General features: G+C 49.0%; 1 protein-coding gene across 2 annotated transcripts in view; it reads left to right on the top strand.

Annotated features, from left to right (window-relative positions):
- STK39 (serine/threonine kinase 39) overlaps positions 1-27,689 on the top strand; it is a 365,110-nt gene that overhangs the window by 58,285 nt on the left and 279,136 nt on the right. For both annotated transcript variants that reach the window (XM_075529482.1, XM_075529481.1), the window contains exon 2: positions 25,260-25,372. In XM_075529482.1, coding sequence (XP_075385597.1) covers positions 25,260-25,372 — 113 coding nt within the window. The remainder of the gene's footprint in view (positions 1-25,259; positions 25,373-27,689) is intronic.

Here is a 27,689-nt window from a genome sequence, read left to right on the forward strand (position 1 = left end):
AGGCCTTTGCACGGCTGCATGATCTCGGCGGAGAGGCACTGCCTTGCCTTCCTCCTGCTGAGGAGCTTGAAATGTTGACCTTTTGGTTAGCAGCTGGGTGCTTGATCTCCGTGCCACCAGGGCACCTTCCTCCAATTCCTTAAAGTGGCGCTCTGCACCACAGGCTTTGAAAAAACAGTACAACTTGCAGAACCGAAAAATCTCCTCCGTTCTTCAGATGGAGCCCCAGGTATCCCGGGAGGCAATGGGATCTGAGGCTAGTCCTCTCTGGTTCTGCTTTGCACATCCGGAAGTGGGTGGAACTCACAGGTGACGGCTGGTGCATGATGGGTAGTCTCCAGGTTTGCAGGGGAGGGTCTTCCCAGAGAGGCTGTAGCTGGTCCGCTTGTCAAATCTGAGATCAGATTTCAGTTATGTCAGCCTTATGTCTCCTGACCTGTGTCACCCTGTAAGTATTCAGAATGGCAAGGGAGACGGGATTTTTCCTTTAGGTATATTTTTTAACTCTCTTTAACTATTGCCTGGCGTTAAAGCCCCTGAACTTTCACTGTCTTCCCTGTTGCCTTTAATAAATAACCACAGTGCTAGAGTGAAGGTTCGGGGATGGCTGAGAAAAAGACACTCGCTTGGACGTGATACTTAAAAAACAAAGCAAAACATACTATTTGAATCGGGTGGAGATTTCTGGAGGAAATCAATTTTCCACCCAACGATTCATACACATTTTGTTTCATGTCATTGACTGTAATTCCCACAGTGTAATATCCCTCTTCCCACTTCTGGATTTCTGTTCCACCTTTCCCAACCCTTCCTGCCCTGTGGATTTAAGGTCAAAGAAAGGGAAATGCTACCCTTTGACCTTGCATGGCTTGATTTGTCCTGAGGTGCTGGGACTGTTGTGAGGGTACAAAAGACCCCACCTTGAAATAGGACCCCGTCATTAAATCTTCGACAGAACAAAGACAAATCTGGAGGAGGGAGATCATCAGCCTCAGGCCATAATGGTTTCCAAAGGATTCATGGCCACTAGGCTAATTACAGAACATGGAAAACATCACCAAATTATGCTTGGTAGCAGATCAATTCATCACTGTCCCCGTTGGGAAGAGCTAAGTGGGAAAGGGAGCATGATGGGGGATACACACGCCGCTGCAGATCACTAAGGTTTACAGGATTGGTTCTGGGGCCCTCTGATCACTTGAGGCCTCGAGTTTATGACTCATGACCCTAGTTTCCACTGAGGGCACTTTCAGACAAGTCCCCTCAGTGAGGCTGCCATCCATCTCCAGGGGAGTTTCAATCTACTTTCAAGTACACACTGCCCGAGGGCAATGCCTTTTGTATTACTTGGCTGCATATGGTAAGCAATAACTTAAATGGAAGTTGAATTTATGACCAGACTGTAAATGGAAATTAACACTCTTAACTGTAAACAACAGCCTTACACAAACCAAATGCTTAGAATTTAAACTTTAATACAGTATTTCCCGATTGTTTGGCCAGGAGCTTGGATGGTGTGGTGGTTATACGTTGGGCTGGTAACTGCCAGGTCAGCAGTTTGAAACCACCTGCTGCTCCAAGGGAGAAAGATGGAGCGCTCTGCTCCTGTCAAGAGGTACAGTTTTGGAACTTGCCACGTGGGCCAGTTCCACGCTGTCCTATCAGGTCACTCTAAGTCAGAATTGACTTGAGGGCAGTGTTTTTCCCCCTGGTATTGTTTGGCTTGAAAGTGAGGTATAGAGGTGAGATCAGTTTTTATAAGGGCAATAAATGATTCAACCTGGGTTCTTCTATCCAAAGACCCTAACTCCCACCAAAAGACCTTTCTCTGCATGGATCTGTCAGAAGGTGGGGAAGATACTGATGAGTCACCAGTGCGTAGTTGTGAACAGGCTTCCCTGGAGTGGCATCCTGCTGTGTATACAAGGAGCCCCTTGAGAAGTAGGAGGAGGGATCTCATTACCAGCAAGAGCCAGGAGTGAAGCACGTCCTCTGGACCCGAGATCCCTGCGCAGTGAGCCTCGGATCTTAGAGACAACTATAATGCCAGGGGAGCAGCAGCAGAGCCAGGAGCCAGGGCATAGGACAGAGTGGTGGCCTTCCCAACCCGCGGAGCATGTAAGTGTAAGGAATTTTGGGGCACGAAACAGAACCAAAGATCCAATCGGCAAAATTTAGAAGCAGGCTTTATTGGGAGGCTTGTGGGCGGATTCAGCAACTCAGGGAATTGAGCTATTGAAACCGCACTTTGGGAAATTTAGGCTGCGGTTTTTATACCCCTGCTGGCAGACACAGCTGGGAAGGGTCCAAGCTGGGGAGGATCTGTGCACACAGGTGCTTCAGAAGGGAGAAGGTCTTTGACCTTATCTATATGCCAAGGACAGCTAGAGTGGAGTGTGCATATCTTCAGAAAACATTCTGGCTCCAGGAGGAGCCGGCTCCAGGAATTTGAAGGTTGAGCAGGGGAGGGGGAGATCAGTGAGAGGGAGGTCAGTGAAAGGGAGGTCTATGAGAGGTGAATTCTGAGAGCCAAGCTGAAGGCACCGGATTCAAAATGGAGTCCCTTTTGCCAAGACCAGGCAGTAAGGATGAGTACTCCTTTGTGCAGGAGGCTGGCTTAGGAGTGGGTTGCCTCTGGGCCCTTAGTTGGGGAAATTGGGCCTGTCCACTGATGGAAGTGGAGCTGAGGGCCTTCGGGAAGAGGTTTCCCGGAGTGGGGTACCTTCGGACACTTACTTCAGGAAGCTGGGTTTGCTGCCATTTGGAGCCAGAACTGAATGCCATCAGGTTGAGGCTTGCAGCAGAGTGGGATGCCCCTGGAACATGTATTAGCACGTGTGTGTATGTTATTTATAACATATCGTGGTCAAAAAAACTACCCTGACCATTTATCACTGGCATTACAACTTAGCTTCCTTAGTAAACCTTTTTATCATGCATTTGGTCTGCGTTTCCCTGTAGCCACGGCAATAGATGCAGGAACCTAGAGGTGAATTTCAGAACATTAGTCAAGGCTGCATAGTTCTAGACCTGAAGGGTGGCTAACGGCCGTTGCCTTAGGGGTTTCCTCCCATCTCCGTTCCCCAGTAAGCCTGGTCTTTCCAAAAGTGACTCTGGGTTTTCCGCTGGATTTTCCTCCTGCTCTGGGATCCCTGATAGAGAGGTGGGTAGCGCAGTGGGCTACCTACCATCTAGTTCTGGTTTCAGGGTCAGGGAGGCAGAGGGTTGTGGGTTTCATTGATTGGCTGCAGGCCCAGCTACTCATAAGTCTAAGAAGTTTTCATAACGCTACCACCTGTTTGCTCTACTATATTCATGGATATCCGTAGCATACGTAAATGTATTATGTAGAAATTGCCCCATCAAACACATATAAAAATGAGTATAGGCTCAGTCTTCCCACACCTGTTCAGCTTGCATACGTAAGCTTGTTGGGTCGGTTGGAAGCATTCAGGAAAAGGAGTGGCTGGGTGGTGGTAAAGACTAATGCACTTGTTTGATAACCACAAGGCTGGAAGTTCAAGCCAACCCACAGGCACCTCAGAAGGCCTGGCAATGTGTTTTTATAAAATCAGCCATTTGGAGTCAACTTGAGGGTCACTGGCTGGCGACGGAAAGACGCCTTTAGAATCCAGGCTAGTAGGCTCTTGATGAGAGGAGCGCTGGTGGTGTAGTGGTTGCACGTTGGGCTGCTAAATGGAAGGCCAGCAGTTCAAAACCACCAGCTGTTCCTCAGGAGACACATGGGGCTTTCTACTCCTGTAAAGAGTTACGGTCTCGAAAACTCTCAGAAGCAGTTCCACCTGGTCATTTTGAGTTGGCATCGATATATACCATTTTTGCGTATGTTGTACAAAATAGTTCCAAATTATCCCTATTTTAATGTCGAACTGTTCTTAGTGCAACCTTGTCTTTTACTGTGTTCTTTCTGTGGACTCTAGCAGATCACCCTTAACCACTTAGTAAATTTTAAAACTTTGACAAAGTTACTGTGTGATGTTCATATTCCGTTCACCTGTTTATGAGGAAGCATCTATCCTCTGGTGCAGGTTCTGTTGGTTTTCTGCTTGCTTTTCTAGTATCCTAGGTAAATAATCCCTAGAGGAGGTTGACATGATTGTTTTTACTCACTTGGTTTAGCAAATCATTGGCAGATGAGTGATTTTCTAAACGATCTAATGAGTTACCAAATCAGGAAACTTGGAAAGAGCCTGGAAGCCGAGGCAGTTGGCATTGTTTTTAGCTTTTATTTGCAGCAAAGGTGGGTTATTTTGAAATTTCTTAGCCCACGTTGAAATGAAGGTGGCGCCAGTCTCCAGTCTCAATGCTAAAGGGCAGTAGTTTGCTTTAATGTCATGTTGGGATTGTTTGTCACCATTAATGAGTAACTGTAAACATCTTTCAGAAACATGAAAATTGTTCAGTCTTCTTAAAACTGAAGGGAAAGAGCAGGATACAAAGTCATAATCATTGTGACCGTTTATCTGCAAGTGAGAATGAGAATATGAACAGCAAACAAGGGCTGGAACATGCTAGGCGACCATGAACATAGTTGTTTGGGTCATAGGATTATGTTTTCTTTTAATTTAAAAGACCCTGCATTCTTGACTATTATGGTTTAAGACAACTTTTATTCACCAAGTTAATTCATTTTTTTAACTCTGAAAGAGAAGCAATGGGGTGAGAGGGGAAAAAGTGACACTCCTCAGTACCAGGTATTTATATACCTTCTCCTGGTTTTATGAAACATTTTTTGAGGGGGTGGAGTATGTGGGCAGTGTACCCATTTCTAAGAGTCGATGGAACAGTTCTTTTCAGATACTCTGAAGCACCTCCAGATCGTGTCCCCTCCTGTCACTTAGTACCTGGGAGAGGGCAGCAACTTGCTTTGGTAACACTTTGCTCGCATGCGTCTTTCTCCTGTTCTTGAGGCCAGATGGCGATTGAGCACAGCCGCGTCGCCCAAGCAGAGCCTGCTGTGTTTGGTGGGTCAGCTTTGAAAGACCCTGGGCAAGAGTGAGGAGAGAATCAGGCTGTTCACTGTAAAATGTGGTGAGAATTAGAGTAGTGATGGTTACATATTTAGTGTAGGCACCTAAATGCCTTCCCAAATTAATTTCTAATCCCTGAGCAAATCCTGGGGCTCTACCTTAAAAACATCCCTAAGACCCAGCTACTTTTCTTCTCCACTTTAGCCACTAGCTTAGATCATCGCTGGTTTATGTATTTACAGTTACTCCATAACCAGTCTTGCTGCTGTGCACTTTTAAAAATCATTTTATTGGTGGCTTGTAAAGATATTATAACAATCATAAATCAATTATATCAAGCGAACTTGTACAACATATGTTGCCATCATCCTTTTCAAAATATTATCTTTCTACTCGAGCCCTTTGTTATCAGCTCCGCTTCCCCGCCCCCCCACCCTCCCCAGCCTCCCTCCCTCCCCTGCTGTACTCTTGCAGCTGTGTCTCCACACAGCAGCCAGCATGAACTTCAAGAAGCCGAGCCTGATCCTCCCCTCTCTTGCTCTGAATCTCCCACAGGACTTCTGGTGAGGGCTCCCTGTGTGATCTGCCTCCCGACTACCCCCCTGTGACCTCACGTTCTGCCTGCTTCCTCTATCCAGAAGCTTTATCCACCAGATCTCTGTCCCAGGAAGTCTCCAGTGATTCTCGGTCCCCAAATTCCACGACCCTTTAATACAGTTCCTCATGTGGTGGTGACCCCCCTAACCATAACATTATTTTCATTGCTACTTCATAACTGTCGTTTTGCTACTGTTATGAATTGAGCGATACCCGTGAAAGGGTCCTTTGATCCCCAAAAGGGTCACGACCCACAGGCTGAGAACCCCTGCTCTCAACCCATTCCTGCCTCCGGACCTTTGCGCCTGCTGTTTCCTCTTCTTGGAATGTTCGGTCCACAGATCTCTGCATGACAAGCCCTTTCGTAAGAGCCCAGGCTGCCAACTGCAAGGTCACCACTGGTTCAAACCCACAGCCGCTCTAAGGGAGAAAGAGGAGGCTCTCTGCTTGTGTGAGAATGCACAGCCTCAGAAACCCTGTATAAATAAGTTTATCCTGAGTCGTATAGGCCAGGTTGGTGCCATTGTGTTTGTTGTTGCTGCTTCCTTTTGTTTTTTCCCAAACTTCATGGCAAATGCGTAAACAAAAGACATCTTAAAGTTTAAGTCAAGTAAGTGAAACAAAGGAAGTAAGGAAGCTTATCTGATAGGAGGTCAGTTTAGCATGTAATTACCACTGCCACCGGCAGAGCTGTTTTTTAAATAACGGAGTTGTAAGTGACGCTCTCCACATCCTCTTGGACCCCCAGCGGTCTGCACACAGCTCTCTGTAGCTTGTGCACCTACTTCCAGTAAGAAAGACAGCACTGGGCCCACGCTGCAAGAACGTAGGCTTCACTCAAGAAACAGCAAAACAGAAAACAGTTTATGTTCATATTGGCCTTATACCTTGGACGGCCTTAGTAGGCAATCTGTAAATAAATATTAGAGAATTCAGGCACACTTTTGCTGTTACTAAAGTTTGCTTCATAAACAAATTAGTGGTGGCTTATTATGTGGAATAAAATCATAAACATCTCTATACAAGCAGTAGTTAAGGTTGCTTATGAGTTCCTTATTTACTCCCCATTTTTGAGGAATGAAATGATTCACCAGATGACTGAAGCCCAACTTGTTTTCAGTGGAAGCTGTGGGAACAATTGCGCAGGTGAATAACTGGGTCCATCTGCTGTGGCGAAACAGCGGCCTTTGCTGTCGTTTGCTGTTTGTAGTGTACTTCTGGAAGTGCACCTGAGAAGCCATGTAGCGTGTTTACATATTTTGAAGGGGGGATGCTAACCTACATCCTCCAAGACCTAACACACGGAACAACCTCAGTATGGTTTCGAGTATGGGACTCTGCGCCTCCTCGGCTCTTGCAAGCAAAGGAGACCCCCAGCCAGGCTCTTGCTTCTGCCTCCCAGGCATCTGCCTTCCCCGGCTCACACCTGCCTCTTCAGCGGGTTGCCACAGAGGACTAGGAGGCTGGTCGGGATGCCGCCTGCGAAGTGAAGGAGAGAGCTGTCTAAAACATTAAGGAGCCCGACTGGTGTAGTGGGTTCCAAGTTGGGCTGTTACTGTGAGGTCAGCAGTATGAATCCACCAGGTGCTCCAGGGGAGAAAAAGCGAGGTTCTGTGCCCCACAAAGATTTACTTCCTTGGAAACCCAAAGGGTCAGTTCTCTCTCCTACAGGGCTGCTGTGAGTCAGAATTGACTCAATGGCAGTGCGTTTGGTTTGGGTTTAGAACATCTGGGAGTGATTTGGGGAGCCCCGATGTAGGGTCTCTGCGAGTTGGGGTTGAGTCGATGGCAGTAGGTTTGGTGTATACTTCATGCTCAAAAAAGGGTCGGTGGTGGCTTTGTGGGCGCTGGTAGAACATGGATTCTCCTTTCTTACCTCAGAACCAAATCAACACCTCCCAGGTCACCTCTCATACTGCTGCCCCTTTCAGTTCCTGCACCCTAACATTTTCAGAATGCCGCAGCAGGATTGCAGGTGTGGGTGGGAGGTTTCTGGATGCCCTCTGGGAGCACAGTGGGATCCAGAGGTCACTTCCATTAAGAGGAGACACGGATGGGTCGGGGAGGGGAAGTGACCAGCAAAGTCGGGGGTCTGAGAGTGCGCTGTGTGCCTGCCTGGGCTTGGCCCTTGCGCAGGGTGCCAGGCTTCCGTCTATCTGTAACTCGGCGTGGCTCACGGGGCCTGCTGGGGTGGCTGCTGTCCTGGACTGGGCGCTTGTCTTCCCTGGTGGCCCTTATTTTTCGCTGTCCTTTCAGGCTGTGGCAACGCCCCTCTGCTTCTGGGTGAACGTGTCAAGTGGGGGGAGGGAAGGGGCTGACCTGACTTCCTGTCCTGTGGTTGTGACTTGGGGAGAAACCAGATAAGCAGGACTTTATGAAAAAAAAAAAAAAAGGTTGGCAGTGGCATTGAAGCTAGTAGAACCCCTCCCCCTTTGTCCTTGAGCTCAGGGGATTTTTTTCCCCCCATGCTTCTTGGATGTGGTAGCTAAGGATGTTGAATTGCTAGAGACACCGAGCTAATTGCATCTTGAACAGTGAATCATTTCCGTGCATAATGTTCTGTGCATCCTATCAGCAAAGTGGTACTGACTTCCAGGAGTGGGCTTTGCAGGAGTGGGCTAGTTGCCAGGAAACTAGCAGGAATTAGGACTCCGTGAGACAAAGGAGGATTCCAGGGGGAGAGGTTACGAAGGTATTTTCTCTCATGACAGGACCCCCACTTGGCCATGGGATAGAGACTGGTGAAACAGCTGAGACAGTGGGCCCTTACTAACCCGTGGGACCTGGAACTGAATTTGCCCCAATGGCTCACAATTCAGCCAAACAATTGGCTCACAATTCAGCCAAACAATTGGCAGGTCTGTAAGGGGAACACTAAGGAGGTACAGCACACCTTAAAGTAATCAACCAATTGAGATCAAAAGGGCAGCATTTACCCAGGACACGGTTGAGAAGGGTAAGGAAAGGAGGGCTGGAAACAGGAAACACACAAAGGAAGTGTTGCAGCGGCAGTGGATTGTTTAATGTCTCCATGTGGGTCTCAGACCCAGAGTCCCCCGCTCCCGCCAGAGCACCTTTCCCTGCATGGGTCTGTAAGAAGGTAGGAAGATGCTGATAGGGCGCAACTGTGCGTGATTATGAACAGGCTTCCCTGGAGAAGCAGGAGGAAGGGTCTCGTTAGCAGCAAAAACCAGCAGTGGAGCACGTCCGTGTGCAGTGAACTTCATGGCTCCATAGGACAGCGCCCTCATCAGAGGAGCGGCAGCAGAGCCAGGAGCCAGAGCACGGGACAGGGTGGTGGACTTCCCAACCCAGGGAGCAAGTCAAGACGAATGTGTTAGTGCAGGAGGCCGGCCTGAGGACTTGGGTGCCTCTGGGCTCTTGTTGGTCTTGCTACACACAGAAGTGTGTAGCTGAGTGCCTTCGGGCTGAGGTTTACTGAAGTGGGGATCCTCTAGGCCAGCAGTTCTCAACCTGTGGGTCACGACCCCTTTATTGGAGGGTGTCGAGCAACCCTTGTCCAGGGGTCGCCCGATTCATAACAGTAGCAAAATGACAGTTATGAAGTAGCAACCAAAATAATTTTATGGTTGGGGTCACCACAACATGAGGAACTGTCTTAAACGGTCGGGGCTTTAGGAAGGTTGAGAACCACTGCTCTGGGCACTAATTCAGGGAGCTGGGTTTCCTGACCATGGGATTTTACGCTGAATGCCATCAGGTTGAGGCTAAAGCACAGTGGGATGCCCCTGTGGGGCATTTGCTAGCAGACTGGACAGACTTTGTGACGTGCAATCCACCCGGAGGATTTCTCACTGGCATTACAACTTGTTGACTTCCTTAATAAAACTGTTAATAATGAACTTTGTCTGAGTTCTGTGTAGCCGTGGCAGTGGACAGCAGAACCTGGGGATGAATGAAAGAACATGAAGACAGCGAGAGTGGGATAAGTGATATTCCATTGAGGGGATTTCAGTGAGTGAAGTGCAGTGAGCCATATGAATTGCTGGTCTTTTAGTAACCCATCAGCCAAAAATATGTATTTTCTCAAAAGGTTATAATAAATTTGGTTTCCATTTTGGCATCTGGGACAATCGCACTGTTGATAAGAATACAAATTGTCAACATTTCGGAAGGTCTAGGTGCAAGTGCGCACTCATTTCATATTTGTTCCATCCTGTGTGCCAGGTGCAGGGTACACGCAGGATCATTCCTTTTCATAACTGACCTACCAAGACTTAGGAGGATTTAGGAGGAACCTGTCCAAGGTCTCATAGCTGGTAAGATTGAAGCTTGGCTGTCGGATTCCTGACCCCCGCACTGCTATAGGACTGAGAAGCTGAACTGAGTGTGGAAGTCCAGAGTGGAAACTTTGGAAGGGCTATATATTTTCAAAAGGCCATTCTTGGAATTGTCGTTTAAAAATAAATGAGAATGTAAACAAACCAGGTCGTTGTTAGGTGGAACTGGGAATAACTCCCAACCTCCCCTTGGAGCAAATGGGCATCCTACCCTCGTGCCCTTGGCTTGAGGTTAAGTGACTGTCTCCAAGCTCCAGACCCACCTTTGCCTGCCCCCCTTATGATGTGCACTCCTCTATCACCTGCTGTGTCCCTGTGGTGGTGGGTTTTTTGCCCATGAACTCTGACGCTGCTGGGTGACCTGACGTGCCACAGAATCAAGTGTGCTGCCCAGCCCTGCCCTGTCCTCGTGGCTGCCAGCAGGCTTCAGGCCTTGTGCTCTCCCAGTTTGAGCTCATTTTCCAGCTCTGTATGGGCTCATGGCTCTGTTGTGATCCTCAGGGGTTTCCATTGGCTCATTGCTCGAAGTGGCACGCCAGGCCTTTTCATCTACCCACTGTAGTCTGGCAGCTGCTGCATCCTGCCCACGCGGAAAGCCAGCTTCCTGCAGGGAAGCACGCCGCTGCTTGACTGGCTCCCGGGGTTGGGCAGTCCCATCTCTCAGTCCCTGAGCTCTGACTCCTGGTTCCGCTGCTCTGGCTCCTGGTTCCGCTGCTGCTCCTCTGATGGTGTAAGCTGCCCAGGATCCAACGTGCACACTTGGAATATCACTGGCCTGGCTTCCTGCATCGTGGCAACATGAAAGGCACCACAGCACAGTGAGAGCAAAGCAAGGGTTTCTTCTAATCACTCAGCAACCACAGCCTTTTGCTATCGAGTGGATTCTATTCTAACAGGCAGTGCTAGGGGGCTTCTGGAAGGCTGAGGGGAAGGCACCATCTGTTGGCTTGTTGCTCTCCCAAGAGTGCTGGAACAGGGACCCGCCCCTCAGCTACGAGTGCAGTTGACCCTGAACACCTGGGTGCGCAGATCTTCAGGCCGTTGAAAACCCCGAGTATAATTTACAGTTGATTTGTGAATAACATGAGTTTGAGCTGATCGGGCCCACTTACACAGGGATTTGTGTTCTGGTGGCCACAGGGCGAGCTCATGGAGTATTGCTAGGAACCGTTGAAACTCCGAGCTAACAGCTCAAGTTTCTCTCTAGAAGCGAGCAGTTACTGGAAGTTTGAATCCCAGCACCGTGCCTCCCCTCTCCCGCCCCAGCATCGCTCCGGAGGTGCCAGCACTACCTCTGAGGTCCAGCTCCCAGAGTCTCCATTTGGGCAGGTCTAGAATCTGGTACCCCCTGCCTCCTTCCTTTTGTCCCTGGCCCTGGGGGTGAAACAGCCAGCACGCTGGGCTACCCGGCCTTTACCGACCTCCAGGTCCTGTTGAACAGTTCTTGTTTACAGCTCTTTGTTTTGATAGCTGCGACCATGCCTGGTGCTGCTCTTCCTTTCCTAATTGGATCCTGACTGACACAGTTCCCCACGGCTGGTAGCGTATGGTTCTTGACTCGAAGAGAATTTGGGGTAGCGGTGGTATGGAGGACACTGAAGGAACTTAATTGAAAATGAAAATTCCAGGCCTCCAGTCATAATGATTATGAATCAATAGGTGGGGTCCAAGAGCCTGTATTTTAATCACACAGGTGTTTCTGTTGCGGGTACCCCATCTCAGAGGCTCTTAAGAGCATCTGCCCAAATCTAGGCTCTTCACGGAGCTCTTAGGGTTCAGAAACAAAGCGCTGTTCTCAGTAGGTGGGGCTGTGGGCACGCTGACCTTTGAATGCATGCCACCAAGGCTGCACATTGCCCCTGGAGACTGAGAAGCCTTCAGTAGTTATAGCGGACAAACCTGCAAGAAAGACACTTTTCCCAGAAGCCTCAGCCCTCTTGGACAAGAGCTGTGCCCATTTAGGGGACCCCTTGACCCTCTTACTACAGACACAATTGTGTATGTAACTGAGACGTGGGGGCTTGATGCAGACACCGGCTTTTGGGGGATATAGAGCTGTTGACATTCCTCTGCGGCTGGAGTCTGGAGCCGGGTTTGGAGCCACGGGAATGGTGGGCGTCTATGGGCTTGAAAACCACCATCACGTGCATTGGGACCATAACTTGCGTCTTTTGGCCTTTCCCTGTGGGTGTATCTGCCTATCTGTGAGACTAGCAATGGCCATTCCTTTGTGGAATGTTGGCTTCATTTCTGTTGATCTAATCAGCAAAAAGAAAAAAAACCCCAGTGGGCTTCCTGGGAGGAGTTGGACTACCGCCTCCCAGCAGAACAAGACGTTTGTTCCCTCCTGCCAGATTATGGGGCTTTGAGTCTGCAGGGGGCCGTGACTTCAAAGCAGCCTTTTCCTGAATTTAAAAACCAGATTTGCATCAATGGAATGTGTCCCTCCTCCAGGCCGAGGGCCTGTCTAAGGACCTTTGTTGACTCTGGTCTGTCGGGTCTTCCTCCAGGGCCCTGCTGTATATTCCAGCTGTTTTCCAGCTGATAGCTACTGGTGGCCATGCCGGATGTAGCAGAACTACACTCCACAGGGTTTCCACTGGGCACCACCTTCCTGAAGCAAATCACCAGACTGTTCCTCCCAGGCAGTCCCCTGTGGGGTTCAGACTGCCAGCCTTTCACTTAGCCCCCAGCACCTCCCTAAGAGCCCTCCAGCCCCCCTCCCCCCCGCCCTGCCCCTGCCCAGCTTTCGCTGAAAGTGCCTGTTTGTGTGGCTGCATGGTGAGCAGGGACCTGCACACCACACTCCGTGCCCTTGACTTGATTTTGACTCGTACCGATCCTGTGGAGGCTTTCCGAGACCGTAAACCGTCATGGGAGAAGCTAACCTCACCTTTCTCCCGAGGAGCAGCTGATGGGGTATGAACTGCCAGCCTTGTCCCACTAGCACCAGGGCTCCCTGACCAGGGGCCAGGAGACCAAATTTAAAAACCAATGGCCCTGTGATTCTTGATGACAGAATTGGAACGAATGCTCTGTAAATTTGGGATGCCTTGAAGTGGGTTGCCTTCTTAGTTCTGTTTAAGAAGCTCTCCAATCCTCACCAGACACCTCAACTTGAAACACCTGAAAGGAGGAACCTGGAGTCGAAGAGTTCTACCGACCCAGGACCCAGCATTGGCCCGGCTTTGACCCCCCAGCCTTCACTTCTCCTGTCTTACGGTTGACCTCATCAGCGTGAGCTGGTGAGACTGCTGATGCCATTCATACAGGGAGTCTTCCGTGCTCTAGGCAGTGGCCTAGAAGGGCTGGTTCTAAGGAGAGCCAGGCTGAGGGCCACCACTCCAAGGCCATGGGAGCGCTAGGAGAAGGTGTGGGGCAGGGTCTTTGGGAGTTCAGACAGGAAGTGACCAAAAGCTCAGGTGATTCACAGGCACCCAGGGAGCCCATTCCCACCCACCATGCTTCAAGACGCCAGCCTTTTTATACACTGAATGAACACCGTCCACTGATACATCATGGGTTTTGCTGCAAGTTATGTCATGGGTCAGAATCAACAGGACCAGAATTCAGATTTTCAGCTTTGAAGGATCCGAGTGCTACAGGAGTGCCCTTGAGACTAATTGCTAAATGTTCTTTTAATGGCAAGTGATGCTATTCATGGAGTGATTCTGTTTAGCATATATCATTGAGCAAACAAACATATCTGGGGAATAAATCCCAGTATTAACACATTGAAATTACAGTGTTAACACGCTGTAATTTAATCCCAGTATTAACACATTGAAATTACAGTGTTAACACGCTGTAATTTAATCCCAGTATCAACACACTGGAAATTACAGTGTGTTCTTTAAGAGCTCCTAAGGAGCTCTGGTGGCAGAATGGCTACTCGTTGAGCTAACTGCAAGGCCAGGAGTTCGAAACTGCCAGCTGCTCCATGGGCTATCGACTCCTATAAAGACGCTTCCACTCCCATGAAGAGTTACGGTCTTAGAAACGCACAGGGGCAGTTCTACCCTGTGCACTGGGTCACTGTGAGTCAGAATCAACTTGATGGCAGTGAGTCAGGTTTTGTTTATCACAGGCATTAAGAACCTTTTTGTCAATCCAGGGTGGACGATACCTTCAGGACCAAGGGCGTGAGGGGCGATGCTGGGAGAGTGGAGGGTGAGTGGGTTGGAAAGGGGGAACTGATTACAAGGATCCACAAGTGACCTCCTCCCTGGGAGAGGGACGGCAGAGAAGGGGGGAAGGGAGACTCCGGATAGGGCAAGATATGACAAAATAACAATGTATAAATTACCAAGGGCACATGAGGGAGGGGGGAGCTGGGAGGGAGGGGAAAAAAAAAGAGGACCTGATGCAAAGGGCTTAAGTGGAGAGCAAATGCTTTGAGAATGATTGGGGCAGGGAATGTATGGATGTGCTTTATACAATTGATGTATGGATATGTATGGCTTGAGTTGTATGAGTCCCTAATAAAATGTAAAAAAAGAAAAGAGGAGAGAGAAAAAAAGAAAGTGATTAGGGCAAAGAATGTACAGATGTGCTTTATACAATTGATATATGTATATGTATGGACTGTGATAAGAGTTGTATGAGCCCCTAATAAATTATTTAAAAATAATAAAATAAAAATCAAGGAAAAAAATCAAGAAAAAAAAAAAGAATCTTTTTGTCACCGTGGTTTAAGTGCTCAGCTCCCAACCACAAGGTTGGTAGTTTGAACCTACCAGCTGCTCCATGGGAGAAAGCTGAGGCAGTCTGTTTCCATGAAGTCTTGGAGCCTGGGAAATGCTACTGACCAAACTCAGTCACCGCCGTAGAGTTGATTCCGACTCAGTGACCCTATCTATATTGGGGTTATGAAGCTGTCCGTCTTTACAGGAGCAGACAGTCTATGAGGCAGTTCTATTCTGCCCTATAGGGGTGCTGTGAATCAGAATCAGCTTGATGACAATTAAAAAAAATCAGTTTATCCTAGACACATCACTCCTCTAACCTGTGACTAAAACTACCTATACCTCTGGTGCTGGTTTCATTTATGTTGAGTAAACCCTGTACACATACTTTCCAGGTGTTTAGTAGCGGCAGCAGCAGCATAACTCACTGCCACGGAGTGGGTTCAGTTACCCTACCGGACACAGAAGGACCCCCCATAGGGCTGGAAATACTTAGGGGGCAGACGGCTTCATCTTTCCCTTTAGAACCTGGCAAACAGTGGCTCAGTGCTTAACCCACACTCCTCCACCAGAGCCCCTTCACGACAGGTTATTTTTTGTGTGTGTTGTTGTTGCTAAAGTAAGGTGTAACTTCAGGTCCAAGTTGAGTTTACTCAAGTTCATTCCCAGCCGATGCTGCACACCCGTTTCCATTATCTAAAAATCAGAAACCCTGGGCTGCGTTTCTTTTCCTGTGGCATTATCAGATGGTTCCAGACAAGGGCTGCTTTTCTTTGGTTCAGGGCTGTGACCTCTAAATGTTTTCACCAGCCGGGCTTTCCCAGGGAAGGTGGTTTATCCAGGTCAGTGGAGGGAATGTCCTCAGAGCGTTTCCCTGAGCGGCCATTGTGGGTTTCTCAGCGAGCGCTCCATCCGCTCCGGCAACCCCTCCAGGAGGCTCTCCTCACCCACTCCTGTTCTCGGGTGGCCGTGACACACGGGGACCTTGGTTGGCAGTCTCGCTGTGGGGGCCACACTGAGCGCCACTGGTCCAGACAGGCCTCTGGGGGATGCGAGCGGCCAAGCACTGATAACAACACCTGCCCCTCTTCTTCGTGTTCGATCTGCCTGCTGGCCCCACATCATCCTTTCTCATCAAGCCATGCGGAATGGTGGGAGAGTGACTCTGCTACAGTTTTCCGTTTCGTGTTGACGTGGTGAGGTCCGATGATTCGCATAGATTCGCATAGTCCGTCAGCGTGGGCCCAGGCCACGGATGAATGTGGATGCCTGCCCAATGGGACCGTTTCTGACGCAGAAAGACAGCAGTTTCATAGGTTTTAATCCTGGAAGCAATTGAAAATTTGGAACACCCGGTAACATGGCGGCACCTGCAGAAGTCAAATTCAGGTAGAGGGTAGAGCAGTGTGTGTAATGTAATAGGTGATAAGCAACACATAGCTTGCACAGTGAACTTTGACTGGACCGACATGCTTCCCGCCCGTCTATGAATTTTTAAAAATGGCTTTTTTCAGTGAAGATCTGCAGGGCAGATTAGGCTTCCATCAAAGATTCCCACGCGCTCTTCATTGGCCTTGGCTCCGTTAACCCTTGTGGGGACCTTCCTACGCTCCATTTTGTTGGCGCCATTTCTATTCCGGGGCCTTGGCCCCTTCCTTTGCTGGTCTGTTTTTGGAAAGTGATTTTGACTGACTGTACTCAAAATGCTTAAAAAAAGCCAAGTTTGTCGTGTTGGGGGATCTCACAGAATTCTGGATTTTCAGCAAACATCAAGCGATCTTGCAGTGCAAGTTCCAAGTGCTGACGATTGCTGGCAGCCCCCCTCCCCCCCGACGCCACGTGGACCCACTCATCTGGGGCTGGCCCTTAGATGACCTGGCTGACTTGGGTTTGGAGGTTGAGCATGTCCACGGAGCACAGAGCCAGCTGGGTCATGAGGGCCCTGGGAGAAATCCTCAGCGGAACCAAAGCCATTTGAGGTTCTGTGTTACACAGAAACACCAGCCTTCGCCTCTCAAATGAAAGCCTGATCATGTCGGGACCATACTCTCAGGGGAGGACCTGGGCCCCAGGCCCACCAAACGCACTGCCATCGAATCAATTCCTACTCTAGAGGGCAGGGTGGAACTGCCCTAGTGGGTTTCCGAGATGTACTCTTTCTCCAGTAGAAAGCCCCATCGCCCACCCCCGGAGCAGCTGCTGGTTTCCAACTGCTGACCTGCCAGGGCTTTGCCGCCAGGGCTGCGGCGGGGGAGGCACAGGACGGCGTCACCAAGAGTGCTCTCACGTGCCAAGAGAAGGTCAGGCGCTTAATAAAAAGCTTTGGCTTGGCGTTCCTCGTTAAAGCAGGATGTGAGGACAGAACTTGGCTTCCAGTGGGCGTCGTTAATGGCAGAGGCGAACGTAGTGCTTTTCTCAATTTAATTCCTGACATCTATCCGTGTGCAAGGGTCTCTGGACAACTGCACCGTGACTTTAGCATTAAGAACCATTCTTGCGAGCCAGAGTGTTTTTGTTTTAAGTACCAGGCGTTTGTTGCCACGTTGTTGGTTGTGAGGGAATAACTGGATAGGCAGTGAGTGCTTCTCAAAAGAAGGACCCGGTGACAGTAACTGTGGAAGACTAGGTAGCCATTGCAACAACGAATGGGTAGCAGGCCAGTTGATTTGGAGGGGATGCCCCAAGAAGTAACACTAAACGGAACAACAAAACAAAAAATCTAAGACCCTGCTGCCTGCCATCAAATTGATTCTGACTCATAGTGACCCTTTAGGACAGGGCAGGACTGCTTCACAGGATTTCCGAGACGGTAAATCTTTCTCTCGTGGAGTGGCTAGTGGGTTTGAACCTCTGACCTTGTGGTTTAAGCAGCCTTTTGTGTAACCCACAGCACCACCAGGGCCCCTTGAGGAATAAGACTCAACTCCCAGAACAGAATTCATTGCCACTGAGTCGATGCCAACTCCTTGTGCCCCTGTAGGTCAGAGTAGAACTGCCCCCTTGGGTTTCTGTGACCTCCTCTGGACGGGAGGGCACGCGTGTGCGAGGCACGGTTCCAAGGGGTTTGCTGAGAGACTCACCTCCTCCTTTGAGCTAGGCATTATCATCATTGTTGAGAACGGTGGGAACCAGTAACTGCTTCAGGGGATGCAGTTAATATGCAGCAGGGATTCCAACCCCTGCAATCGGAATGGAGCAAAGATAATAATTTTAAAAAATTTAGTTCATTAGGTACCATTGTGCATCATGAGAGGTTTGGCATATTCTAGGCGCTTAGATTCAGTGACGCTACATCAGACTCTAAGAGATCCTGTACCTGGTGGTCTTTTGGTTTTCAAATGTAGTTCTTTTCTTTTCCAGTTAGAGATAGGCGAGAGGAGGGCGAGCGAGTGAGGTCGAAATGTGAAGCTTAACGAGTGTGGGGTTGTGACGAGTCTTTTTCGAGGCCCCTGGTATGTTTTCTAGGTGTTAAGGGAGCCCTGGGAAGCCCCTGTCCTGTTCACCCCTCACCGCTGCTTCACTGATAGGCCTTGTGATGCCCACTAAGGAAACCGAGGCTTAGAAATTAGGTCCACAGCTTCTGATGGAATCTGTACCAAGGTTTGGATAACATTTCAATCTAGCCCCTTCAAGGGTCTTACTAGCCTAAGACTTGGGGAGTTATACCCTTTTTCTACCACAGGGCCTTGAAACCAGTCTTGCCTCTTAACTGCTGTTGACCTAGTACGACATTTTTCCAATAACTTCTAATGACTGGGGCATTATTTACCCGAGGTGATGGGGTCGCGTGACATAGAGCAGCCTAGACGAGATGCCTAGTCATGTCTCCTACCTTCTACGTAGGGATTGAACCTTTAGAAAGATCATTCCAGGTGAAACAGGAGAGGCCAACTTCTGGACATCTAGCATCCAGCGAACTGCCTTAACACAGGGTAGCGGCCCAGTGACTTTTGGTTGATCATGAATGAATAGGCAAACATCTTAATGCACTGCTTTCTCTTTGTGGCCCAGTTCTTTCTAATGGCTCTTACACACATTCCTTCTCATTTGATGGTCAGGTAGTAACAGTCCGAGGAGACCCTGCCTCATGTCCTGGCAGCCCAGCTGAGTTCAGCCTAAAGGAACGCTCTTGTGTTGCCCTGTGTCTTCAATGAATTTGAACCCTTAGTGACCCCTTGGGGCAGAGTAGAACTGCATCATGGGGTTTCTAGGCTGTGATTGAGGAGAGCAGGGCTCCAGTTCTTGCTCCTACAGAGCTGCGGGGTGGGTTTGAACCGCCGACCTGTGGCTGACAGCCGAGGGCTCCGCGCTTGCATTCCCAGGGTCTTATGATGGAGAGGGACAGGAGCAGAAGTCACTGACAACTCCGGATAAAGATCGTTGCTGTCATTCAGCATAATAGTTGGAGCTTGAGGTTCCCATCAGAGCAAAAACCCAATTTGATATTCCGTATTCCTCTTTACCTACCAAATTACTGTAGAGACATTTTTACCCTAATACTAAATGCCAAGAACAATCTGGAGCGTGGACATTGAACACACTGTCCAGACTATGATGGATTCTCAGTTGTGGCTTTTACAATAGAGCTTCTGAAGTCCTTCACGTGAGTTTGTGTCTTAGAGACTTCATGACAGCCAATGTTTTAATACTAAGTTGTATCTCCCTCAAGCATCTCTCTGGGTAACAAGCACAGGTATGCAGCGTTCTGATGGCGGTCCTTAATAATGCCAGCAGTGGGTGCAGTGTAGCACCAATGAAACATCCAGTATTCCTCTAGTTCTTTAATGCTTCCACCCCCCCACTTCCTCCACCCCCACTGTCAGGACCCCAGTTCTACCTTACAAAGCCGGCTGGACCAGAGCATGTACACTGGTACCAATAAGAGTTCGGGACACATGGAATCCAGGACAGATAATCCCCTCAGGACCAATAATGGGAGTAGCTCTCCTGGGAGGTAGGCGGGGAGAGGGGTTAGAACGGATCGAAAAGGGGAATTGATCGCAATGATCGTCGGGTTACCCCTTCCCCACCACCCCCAGGGCGACGAACAATAGAAACATGGGTGAAGGAAGACAGTGATGGTGTAAGAAATGAAAACAATAATTTATCAAGGGCTCATGAAGGTGGGAGGGTGGGGGGCGGAGCTGATACCAAGGGCTCAAGTAGAAAGACAATGTTTTGAAAAGGATGATGGCAACAAATGTACAAATGTGCTTGACACAATGGATGTATGGATTGTTATCAGAGCTGTAAGAGCCCCCAATAAAATGGTTTATTAAAATTAAGAAAATAAGTACATCATGCCCACAACGGTACAGAGGGGAAAATGGGAAGTGATGGGTTAACTGGGGAGAAGCCCGCATTCTGAAATGCATTCTGAAATGAACCAGATCCGACTGTGGCCTCTGGTTGCCACTGACATAACGAGCACCTCGCACTTCGGAGGAGCTGGCCTGAGTCTGGAATCATTTACCAGCAGTGGGTTGAACTCAAAGGATGATTCAGAGCTAGCTCCTCGTAGCGTGTGCATGCAGGCCGTGATCCTACAGAGAGATTCATTTCACTTGAAAAAGGAATCAGGAATAAAATGTGAAAGGTCCGAAGTGTTAAGAGCTTCTTACGCCTAAAATATATTGCCAAATGTTAGTTATTCATGTGTGGCTGTCATACAGGGTTCCAACGAGACACCGGGCTCTATCTCGTTCAATTATTGCTATTGCTGCTGTTCCTTCCCTTGCTAATCCTCGATTTGGAGGCACCCTGGTGGCGCAGTGGTCATGCTTGGGGCTGCTAATCGCAAAGTCAGCAGTTTGAAACCATCAGCTATTCTTGGCGAGAAAGACAAGGCTGTCTATTCCCAGAAGGAGCTGAAAGCCGCTCAAACCCATGGGGCAGGTTGACTCAGTTGTACAGGGCTGCTGTGGGTCAGAGTCAGCTCTATGGCAGCGAGTGTGACAAGCCTATATTTTTAGCTTCCTCTTAATCAGCAAGGGGCAAAAAAAATTCTTAGTACAAGACTGCCTTCATATTAGTTTTAAATGCCTTTTAGAACCCAGCAGTTAGGCGGCCTCTGCCTTTTCTTTCAAAGCATGGGCGTGCTCTAATCCTGGGAAGCACGGCCGGGTATCACACACGGGGTTTGGACCTTAGATGACGCCTCACAGTGAAACATGCATTTTACTTCAGCTCCGGTCTATGGAACAAAAGTTCCACAAACCCATTCTCACCCTCAACAGAGAAAATGCATTCTGGCCTCCTCCTCTCATTTGTTTTCCATTCTGTCCTTTTTATTTCCATTCTCACAAGAACAAAACAAAGCAGCACAACACAATGCTGGCTTCCTCTACTCATGCAATTAATTTCACGACCAGTAGTGGATTGTGACCGGCAATTGGGAAACCCCCAACATGGTGAAAATAATAGCAGACTAGGGGAAGGGTGCCCCGCATTCTGACCCCAAGCTTTACCATGCCTTTGTTGTTTATAAGACTGTTTCTTCATTCCTAAATTGGGGATTTGGACTCCTGGTCTTGAATGTACCGTATACCTCTAGGCCAGTGGTTCTCAACCTTCCCAATGCCATGATCTTTTAATACAGTTAGTTTCTCATGTTGTGGTGACCCCATCAACCATGAAATTATTTTTGTTCTTCATAACTGTAATTTTGCTACTGTTATGAATTGGGTGACCCCTGTGAATGGGTCGTTCAACCCCCAGGTTGAGAACCGCTGCTCTACGCATTGTTCTCGATCTCTTGTAGTTGAAGGAAATCTTGGGTTCAATGTAGACTCTCCCAATCGAATTGCTTAATTTATTCAAGCCCTGACAGTAATCTCAGATTAAGAAACTTCATATTTATTCTGTCTGGAGCTGTGGTGACATAGTGGGTTAAGAGTTGAACTGCTAAGCTCAAGGTCATCAGTTCGAAACCACTTGCTGCTGTACAGGAGAAAGATAAGGATTTCTACTCTCATGAAGGCTTACAGCCTTGGAAACTCACCGGTGCAGTGCTGTTACAGAATTGGTATGGATCAGAGTGGACCCTGTTGGCAGTGAGTTTGGTTTTTAAGGAGAGGACTAAGGAGGGAGTGGGTGTGCAGTGCACATTTGAGAAAAGAAGGTTTGCAGCAAGTGGCGCTAAGAATGGCTTCTTCTCAGCAGCTAAGTGACGTGTTGGTTGCATTTTCTGTTGTTGGGTACCCAGCCCGGCGCTACTCAGCTCCTTGTCACTTGCTCTGCAGTTCTCTTCAGGGATGGTCTCTTGATCTGGAGCCCTCTGCTGGAAAGTACGCTTTGTGGTCCGCAGGCGCGTTGTGGTGTTTGGCTTTGGTATCTGGAACATTCTGGGTGGGAACCAACATGCCAGGCCAACCTGGTGGGACTTGGAGTGACCACTGATGGAGGGAGCTGTGGGGTTTGGGGACTGAGCTCCTTTAACACAGCCTCTGACAGTGGCACCGTCTCCCTGAACTGAGCTGTAGATAGGCGATGCACACTGAAACTATCCCTCGAAGTCAGAGGTCCCCACACTTATTTTACCTACTGTCCATTTTCAGAAGAAAAAAAAATTTACTCAGCATCTATTGCACCCCCCCCACCATTTAAACACTTTTGCACTATAGCCTAGAATCCAGGATAATAAAGTGTAGATACCTGTTTGCACAACAATCCCCAGATTGTTCCAGTGCTCCCCATGGGGCAGTATCACCCACCTTGGGAAGCGCTGCTGTGAGTTGTGTGGTGTTGGAGCACGTGCGATAGCACAAGGTGCCCTGGTGGTACCGTGGTTATGTGTCGGGCTACTGCGTAAATCTGGGTTGCCTAGGGAAACAGATCCAGAGGCACTCGGATGCGTGTCAGAACTTTAGATCAAAAGAGCGATTGTACATTGAGAAAGCATCCTAGCCCAGTCCCCTTCAAGTCCAAGAGTTTGATATTGTCTCATATGGCCGATATTAGCCCATGATTTCCTCTTCAGACTAATGCAGCACATGCAGTAATGCGAATGCAGGAAGATCACAGGCTGGTAGGTGGAAAGTCTTGCGGATCCAGGGGTGATGGAAGCATCTCCAGGGCTCTTGCTGCCGTTAGCGTGACTCCGTGTAGCTTGTCAATAGGAAGGTGAAGCAGAGAGAGAGAGAACTCTTATGATGGGATAATCAAGAGAGAGGAAGTCCCCAGGATCCTCATGAAAGGCCACACCCACACGAAGGCATCATCAGGCTGTGACCTGACTGACAGGCTACATGCCACCCTTTCACTCTTTTATCAAGTTAACATGAAATTGTATCATTACCGCAGATGGGTCTTGGAAAGCCATTTCTCTGCTCAGCCTCCAATTAAGCTGTGACCTGATTAAACTCTGCCCACACGTTCGTATGGAGGCTTAGTTGGCACAATAAACCTAACGCTGCTAATCAATCACATCATCAGCACTTCCAACCCACCAGCCACTTCATGGGAGAAAGACGAGGCTTTCTACTCAGAGGCTGGGAAACCCCCAGCGACAGTTCTACTCCGTCCTGTAGGGTCACTATTAGTTGGAACTGACTTGATGACAGTGCTTGGACAGCAGGCAGCATCTTCCTTGCAAGGCTGGAATGGATGAGAAAGGGAGGGCTGTGTTCTGGCTCATGGGGAGTAGCAGAAAGTATGGATCTTGAGCCTAGCAAACTTGACTCCGATCTTGCTGCAGCTGCTGATGGATGAGCTGCATGCTTTGGGCAGACAGTTTTCTGAGCTCTGATTGTATCACAGATAAAATGAGAATAGTTTTTTTTTAAGTGCCGGCTTTTTGTCAATAAGAAGCATATAACTTAACAAAAAAGAACGTTTGTTATTTTCATAAGAACGTATGGAATTTTCATAAGAATGTATGGAATTTTCATAAGAACGTATGGAACTTCCCACCGTTAGTAGTAGGTGGATAGTACTCAAACCCACTGCCACGGAGTCAATTCTGATCCATTAGATTTACATTCCATAGGATGAAGGCTCCCCTGGTTAAGGCATCTCTGTTAGGCAAATTCTGAAAACAGCACTGAGTCACAGAAATCTACCACCGCAAAGCAGCCAGTGACCAACGGCCTGCTCTCAGGATTGTGTACAAGGTGCCAGAGGCGACTGTCTGCCTTTCTCCTTAAGGCCCACAGACCCACGGCGACCTCACAGGACAGGGCAGAACTGGCCCTGTGTTTCTCTGAGACTGCAACTCTTCATGGGGACAGAAAGCATCCTGTTTTCCCCGTAGAGCGGCTGGTGGGTTCAAACTGCTGACCTTGTGGGTGGCAATCCACGTCGTAATCTACTACACCAGCAAGGCTCCTTGGGTGGACAGAAAGGGTGGGCCTTCTTGTCCGTTGAATGCAGGCTGGACGTCTGAGGCTGGCGTTTGGAGCATGAGAGAGTCTGCCAGGTTGGAGGTGCGGGGAGGTGGTGTCAGCACTGATGGTGAGAACAGAGGGCCGAAGAAGTAGAGCCCCGGCTGGGTGGGGACTTCCTTAAGATCATACCCCCTTCTCACCTTTGGATGGCTCATCTGGGGAGTGACTCAAAGAGAAACTTTCCCCCGTCACCCGTGGCCCCGCTACGCACAGTTCTGAGAGGAGGTCATTTATTTTGGGGTCCGTCTCGCAGCGGCAGAAGAGCAGACCAGAGATGCTTCGACCTTCTTCTCACCCCCATGGAATATCAGTGCGATCAGGGGGCTCATTGTCCTCTGCCACGGAGCATCTCACAGCCCCATTTTGCTCTTAGACTGTATGGGGAAGGATACGGTCGCGTCTCCAGGGGGTGGAGCGCATTAGCTAATGAGCATGAAATCTCAGAGAAAGGAAATCTGTCTGCATGTCCAGGGCTTTTGTAATTACAGCCTCGCATCGTTCTGCTTGGCATCCTGGAAAGCCGAGGTTTCAGCACGAGAAGACCAGGGGTGACGCCTGTCTGACTTTCTTCCTCCTCCTCGTGTTGAGCCGGCGGATGTCCAAGGAATTAAGCTCCACGACTGCTCCCAGCAGATGAGCTGCTGTCGCGGCATCTTGTGGCAGCCCCTGAAGTCGCTCGGGCTGGAGAGGCTTGGTTGTGCAGAAGTGGAGAGAAGCCTCCGTTAGAAAATATCGGGACCTGAGTGAGGATAGCGATGAGGAGCCCTGGTGACACAGTGGGTTACATGCTGGGCTGCTCACTGCAAGGTCAGCAGTTCTAGCCCGCCAGCCTCTCTGCTGGAGAAAGAGGAGGCTTTCTGCTTCTGTAAGGACTTGCAGCCTCAGAAGCCAAAGGAGCAGTTTTAGTCTGCTCCACAGGTCCTGTGAGTCAGAACCGACTTGATAGTAGTATTTGCTTGCTTGTTCCAGGACGGCGATCGGTTTCTTACAGGGTTGTGTTTAGGTGCCGTGCCCCTTGCCCCTGTTTGCCAACCCTCTGCTTGAGTCACCTCCCTGGCCTGCCATCCTTTGGAGGGCAGATGCCGTCTTTGTATCCTCCAGAAAAATCTAGCTGTGTTCCCTTCTCCTCCGCCAGCTCCTCATTTTTGGATTCAGGAAGCTTTTTAAAAAAGGTGTCAAATGGTAGCAGTCGGAATAGCTGGACTGCTTTAAAAGTAGGTCTTTGTTTTATGAAGAGGCTAACCAGGGAGCAAGCAGACAGCGTGCTATTTACTAACGGATGCTGCTGCTGTTTCTTTGCAGGCAGTGGAGCTACCGCTGTGGTCCAGGCTGCGCTGTGCAAACCGAGGCAAGAACGTGTAGCAATAAAGCGGATCAACTTGGAAAAGTGCCAGACCAGTATGGACGAGCTATTAGTAAGTACCGCGAAGGGCTTGCCTGCTGGCTGCTTTTCTAATGGGTGTGGAGATGGGCAGAAGCGAGCTCAGTGGCATCTTGGTGTCACCTCCCGTTTTGACTCTTGCCTTTCTTTCCCGGAGAGCAGCCCACTCTGCTGTCCCCTCCCCTGTGTGATAATGCTGGGAATACATTAATACTGTACTACGTGCAATTCACTTTGCTCTGATAAATCGTCTCCATCCTCGTCATCCGCAGGTGCAGATGATCGTAGAACGGGCACTCTCGTTTTATAAGACGAGGGGGCAGATTCATTTAGATGTAGCAAGGTCATGTGGTTACCGAGTACAGGGTTAGATGCAGGGGCCATTGACAGACATAGAAATTGCTCTCCAAACTACTCCTTGGTCATTTTGGCTTTCATACATCACACAGCCACAGGGGAATTTTCATGATCTGCGATAGCGACAGGGTAGCAGGCATTTGGCTCAATTAAGGAGAACTTGTTTTTCACACGTGGCAACTTTCACACATAGGTCTTAGTCTCAGTGAAGTGTGCGTGCTGCATAGACATAAGAAGGTAGGGCTCGTCAGTGTGGGTGTGACCACAGGACCATCGCCACTTTGAGGACAACGGTGCACCCAACCCAAGCTGTGGTCTTTTGAGACACCTCATATGCATGGCGAAGCTGGGCAATGAACTGGAAGATGGAAGAGGGATTGATACCTGTGCATTATGATGTTGGCGAAGAAGACTGAATATACCGTGGAGTGACAGAATGACCAGTTCTGTTTCGGAAACAGTATAGCCTGAATAGCCCTTAGAAACCAGGACCGCCGAAAATCCTTTGGGCGTATTATCAAGAGGGGCCAATCGTTGCCAATCTTTACATGTTTTGTAGAGGATCAGTGAAAAATAGGCAGGCCCTCAACAGGATGGACGGACAGGGTGACTACAACCAGGGGCCAGAGGTGGCAATGTTTCTGCAGATTTTGCAGGCCTGGGCACTGGATTCGTTGTCCAGAGGGTCACTATGAGTTGGACCCGAACAACAACAAACATCTGTAATTAGGGCTTGTAGATTTGGATGTGACTGTAGTGACCGTGGTTAAAGGAGCATTTGCTTTGGGCTTAATCGATTCATTATTTAAACGAACAGCTTGCAAATGGTTATTAGTTGCCCGGCAAACTGTGAACGATGTGAGAGTTTAATCTCATAAATAGAGTTGTTGTTCTGCCTGCCAATTTTCTTTTTTCCCTTTTGCCATTTCCATGAAGAGCACAGAGCACTGCAGTGGAAGAGTTAACTGATTGGTTGCCCCAGTGCTAATCGCAGCGCAAATATTAGTCCAGTAGCTCTGTACAAGCCACAGAGTATAATGGCCCTTGGCTCCAAATGAAGACGCTTTTTGTTACGCTCTACATTGGAAGTGGAATGCCATTAACAAGAGCTTTTTGTCTTACTCAGAATATAGCTTTTATTTCAGGCTCAATCACAGTACACTATCGTATAAATTAAGTACAAGGATAAAGCTGTACTTTTCCGAATCTGTTTGGCCCCATACCTTGAGCTAGGCCACGCAAGGCATAGATTTCCTGGGATAGAAGCCGTGCCTGCCCAGTAATACTTAGACAAAGGCCTGGGCTTCCGCAATCAAATGTTTATTTTAGAAATTTGCATAAGGTGAAAGGCTTGCCCCACCCCCAGAATTTCAGCTGTGCATTGTCCTTACTGAAATTGCTGCTCAGTGCCACCTGTGCGTGGTTTGTGGTCTCCCTAAGTAGTTAAACGTCCGCCTTTGTCACTCCACCAGCCTTCAAGGTCACTCTCTCTGAGTGCAAAAAAAGGAAACAAAACGGTTGGGTCCCGTTTCTACCACAATCATTCTTTTAACTAAGCCTTGGTGGTCCTTCCCTGGAAGTTGAGTCACGAGCACGCTCCGAGCCCTTTGTTGTGGTCCTCAGGTGGCAGCCAGTCCACCTGACAGCGGCAGAACTGCTTCATCCCACAGGGTTTTTGTCTTTTATATTCAGGCTGTAATCTTTCTGGGAGCAGATCCCCAGGCGTCTTTGTCCCTGGAGCCTCCCGGGGGGTGGGGTGGTGGTGGTGGTGGGGTTCCAGCTGACAAGCTTCCTTTCCGTTAGCCAGTGTGCATGGCTGTGAGTGTTTGTCCAGAGGGTCCATTTAGCCACAGGCGCCATTTGGCAGCGTCACTCATGGCTTGCCCAGGATCCTTATGCTGGACTGCTCTGAGCGGCCACAGGGTCTTTCCATTCCCTGCAGGATTCTCCCCCAGAGTTGTGCTTCAATCCCAGTGCCTTGTTGACAGTTCCAA

Source organism: Tenrec ecaudatus, chromosome 13 (genome assembly GCF_050624435.1).
Source record: "Tenrec ecaudatus isolate mTenEca1 chromosome 13, mTenEca1.hap1, whole genome shotgun sequence".
In the NCBI taxonomy this organism is placed as follows: domain Eukaryota; kingdom Metazoa; phylum Chordata; class Mammalia; order Afrosoricida; family Tenrecidae; genus Tenrec; species Tenrec ecaudatus.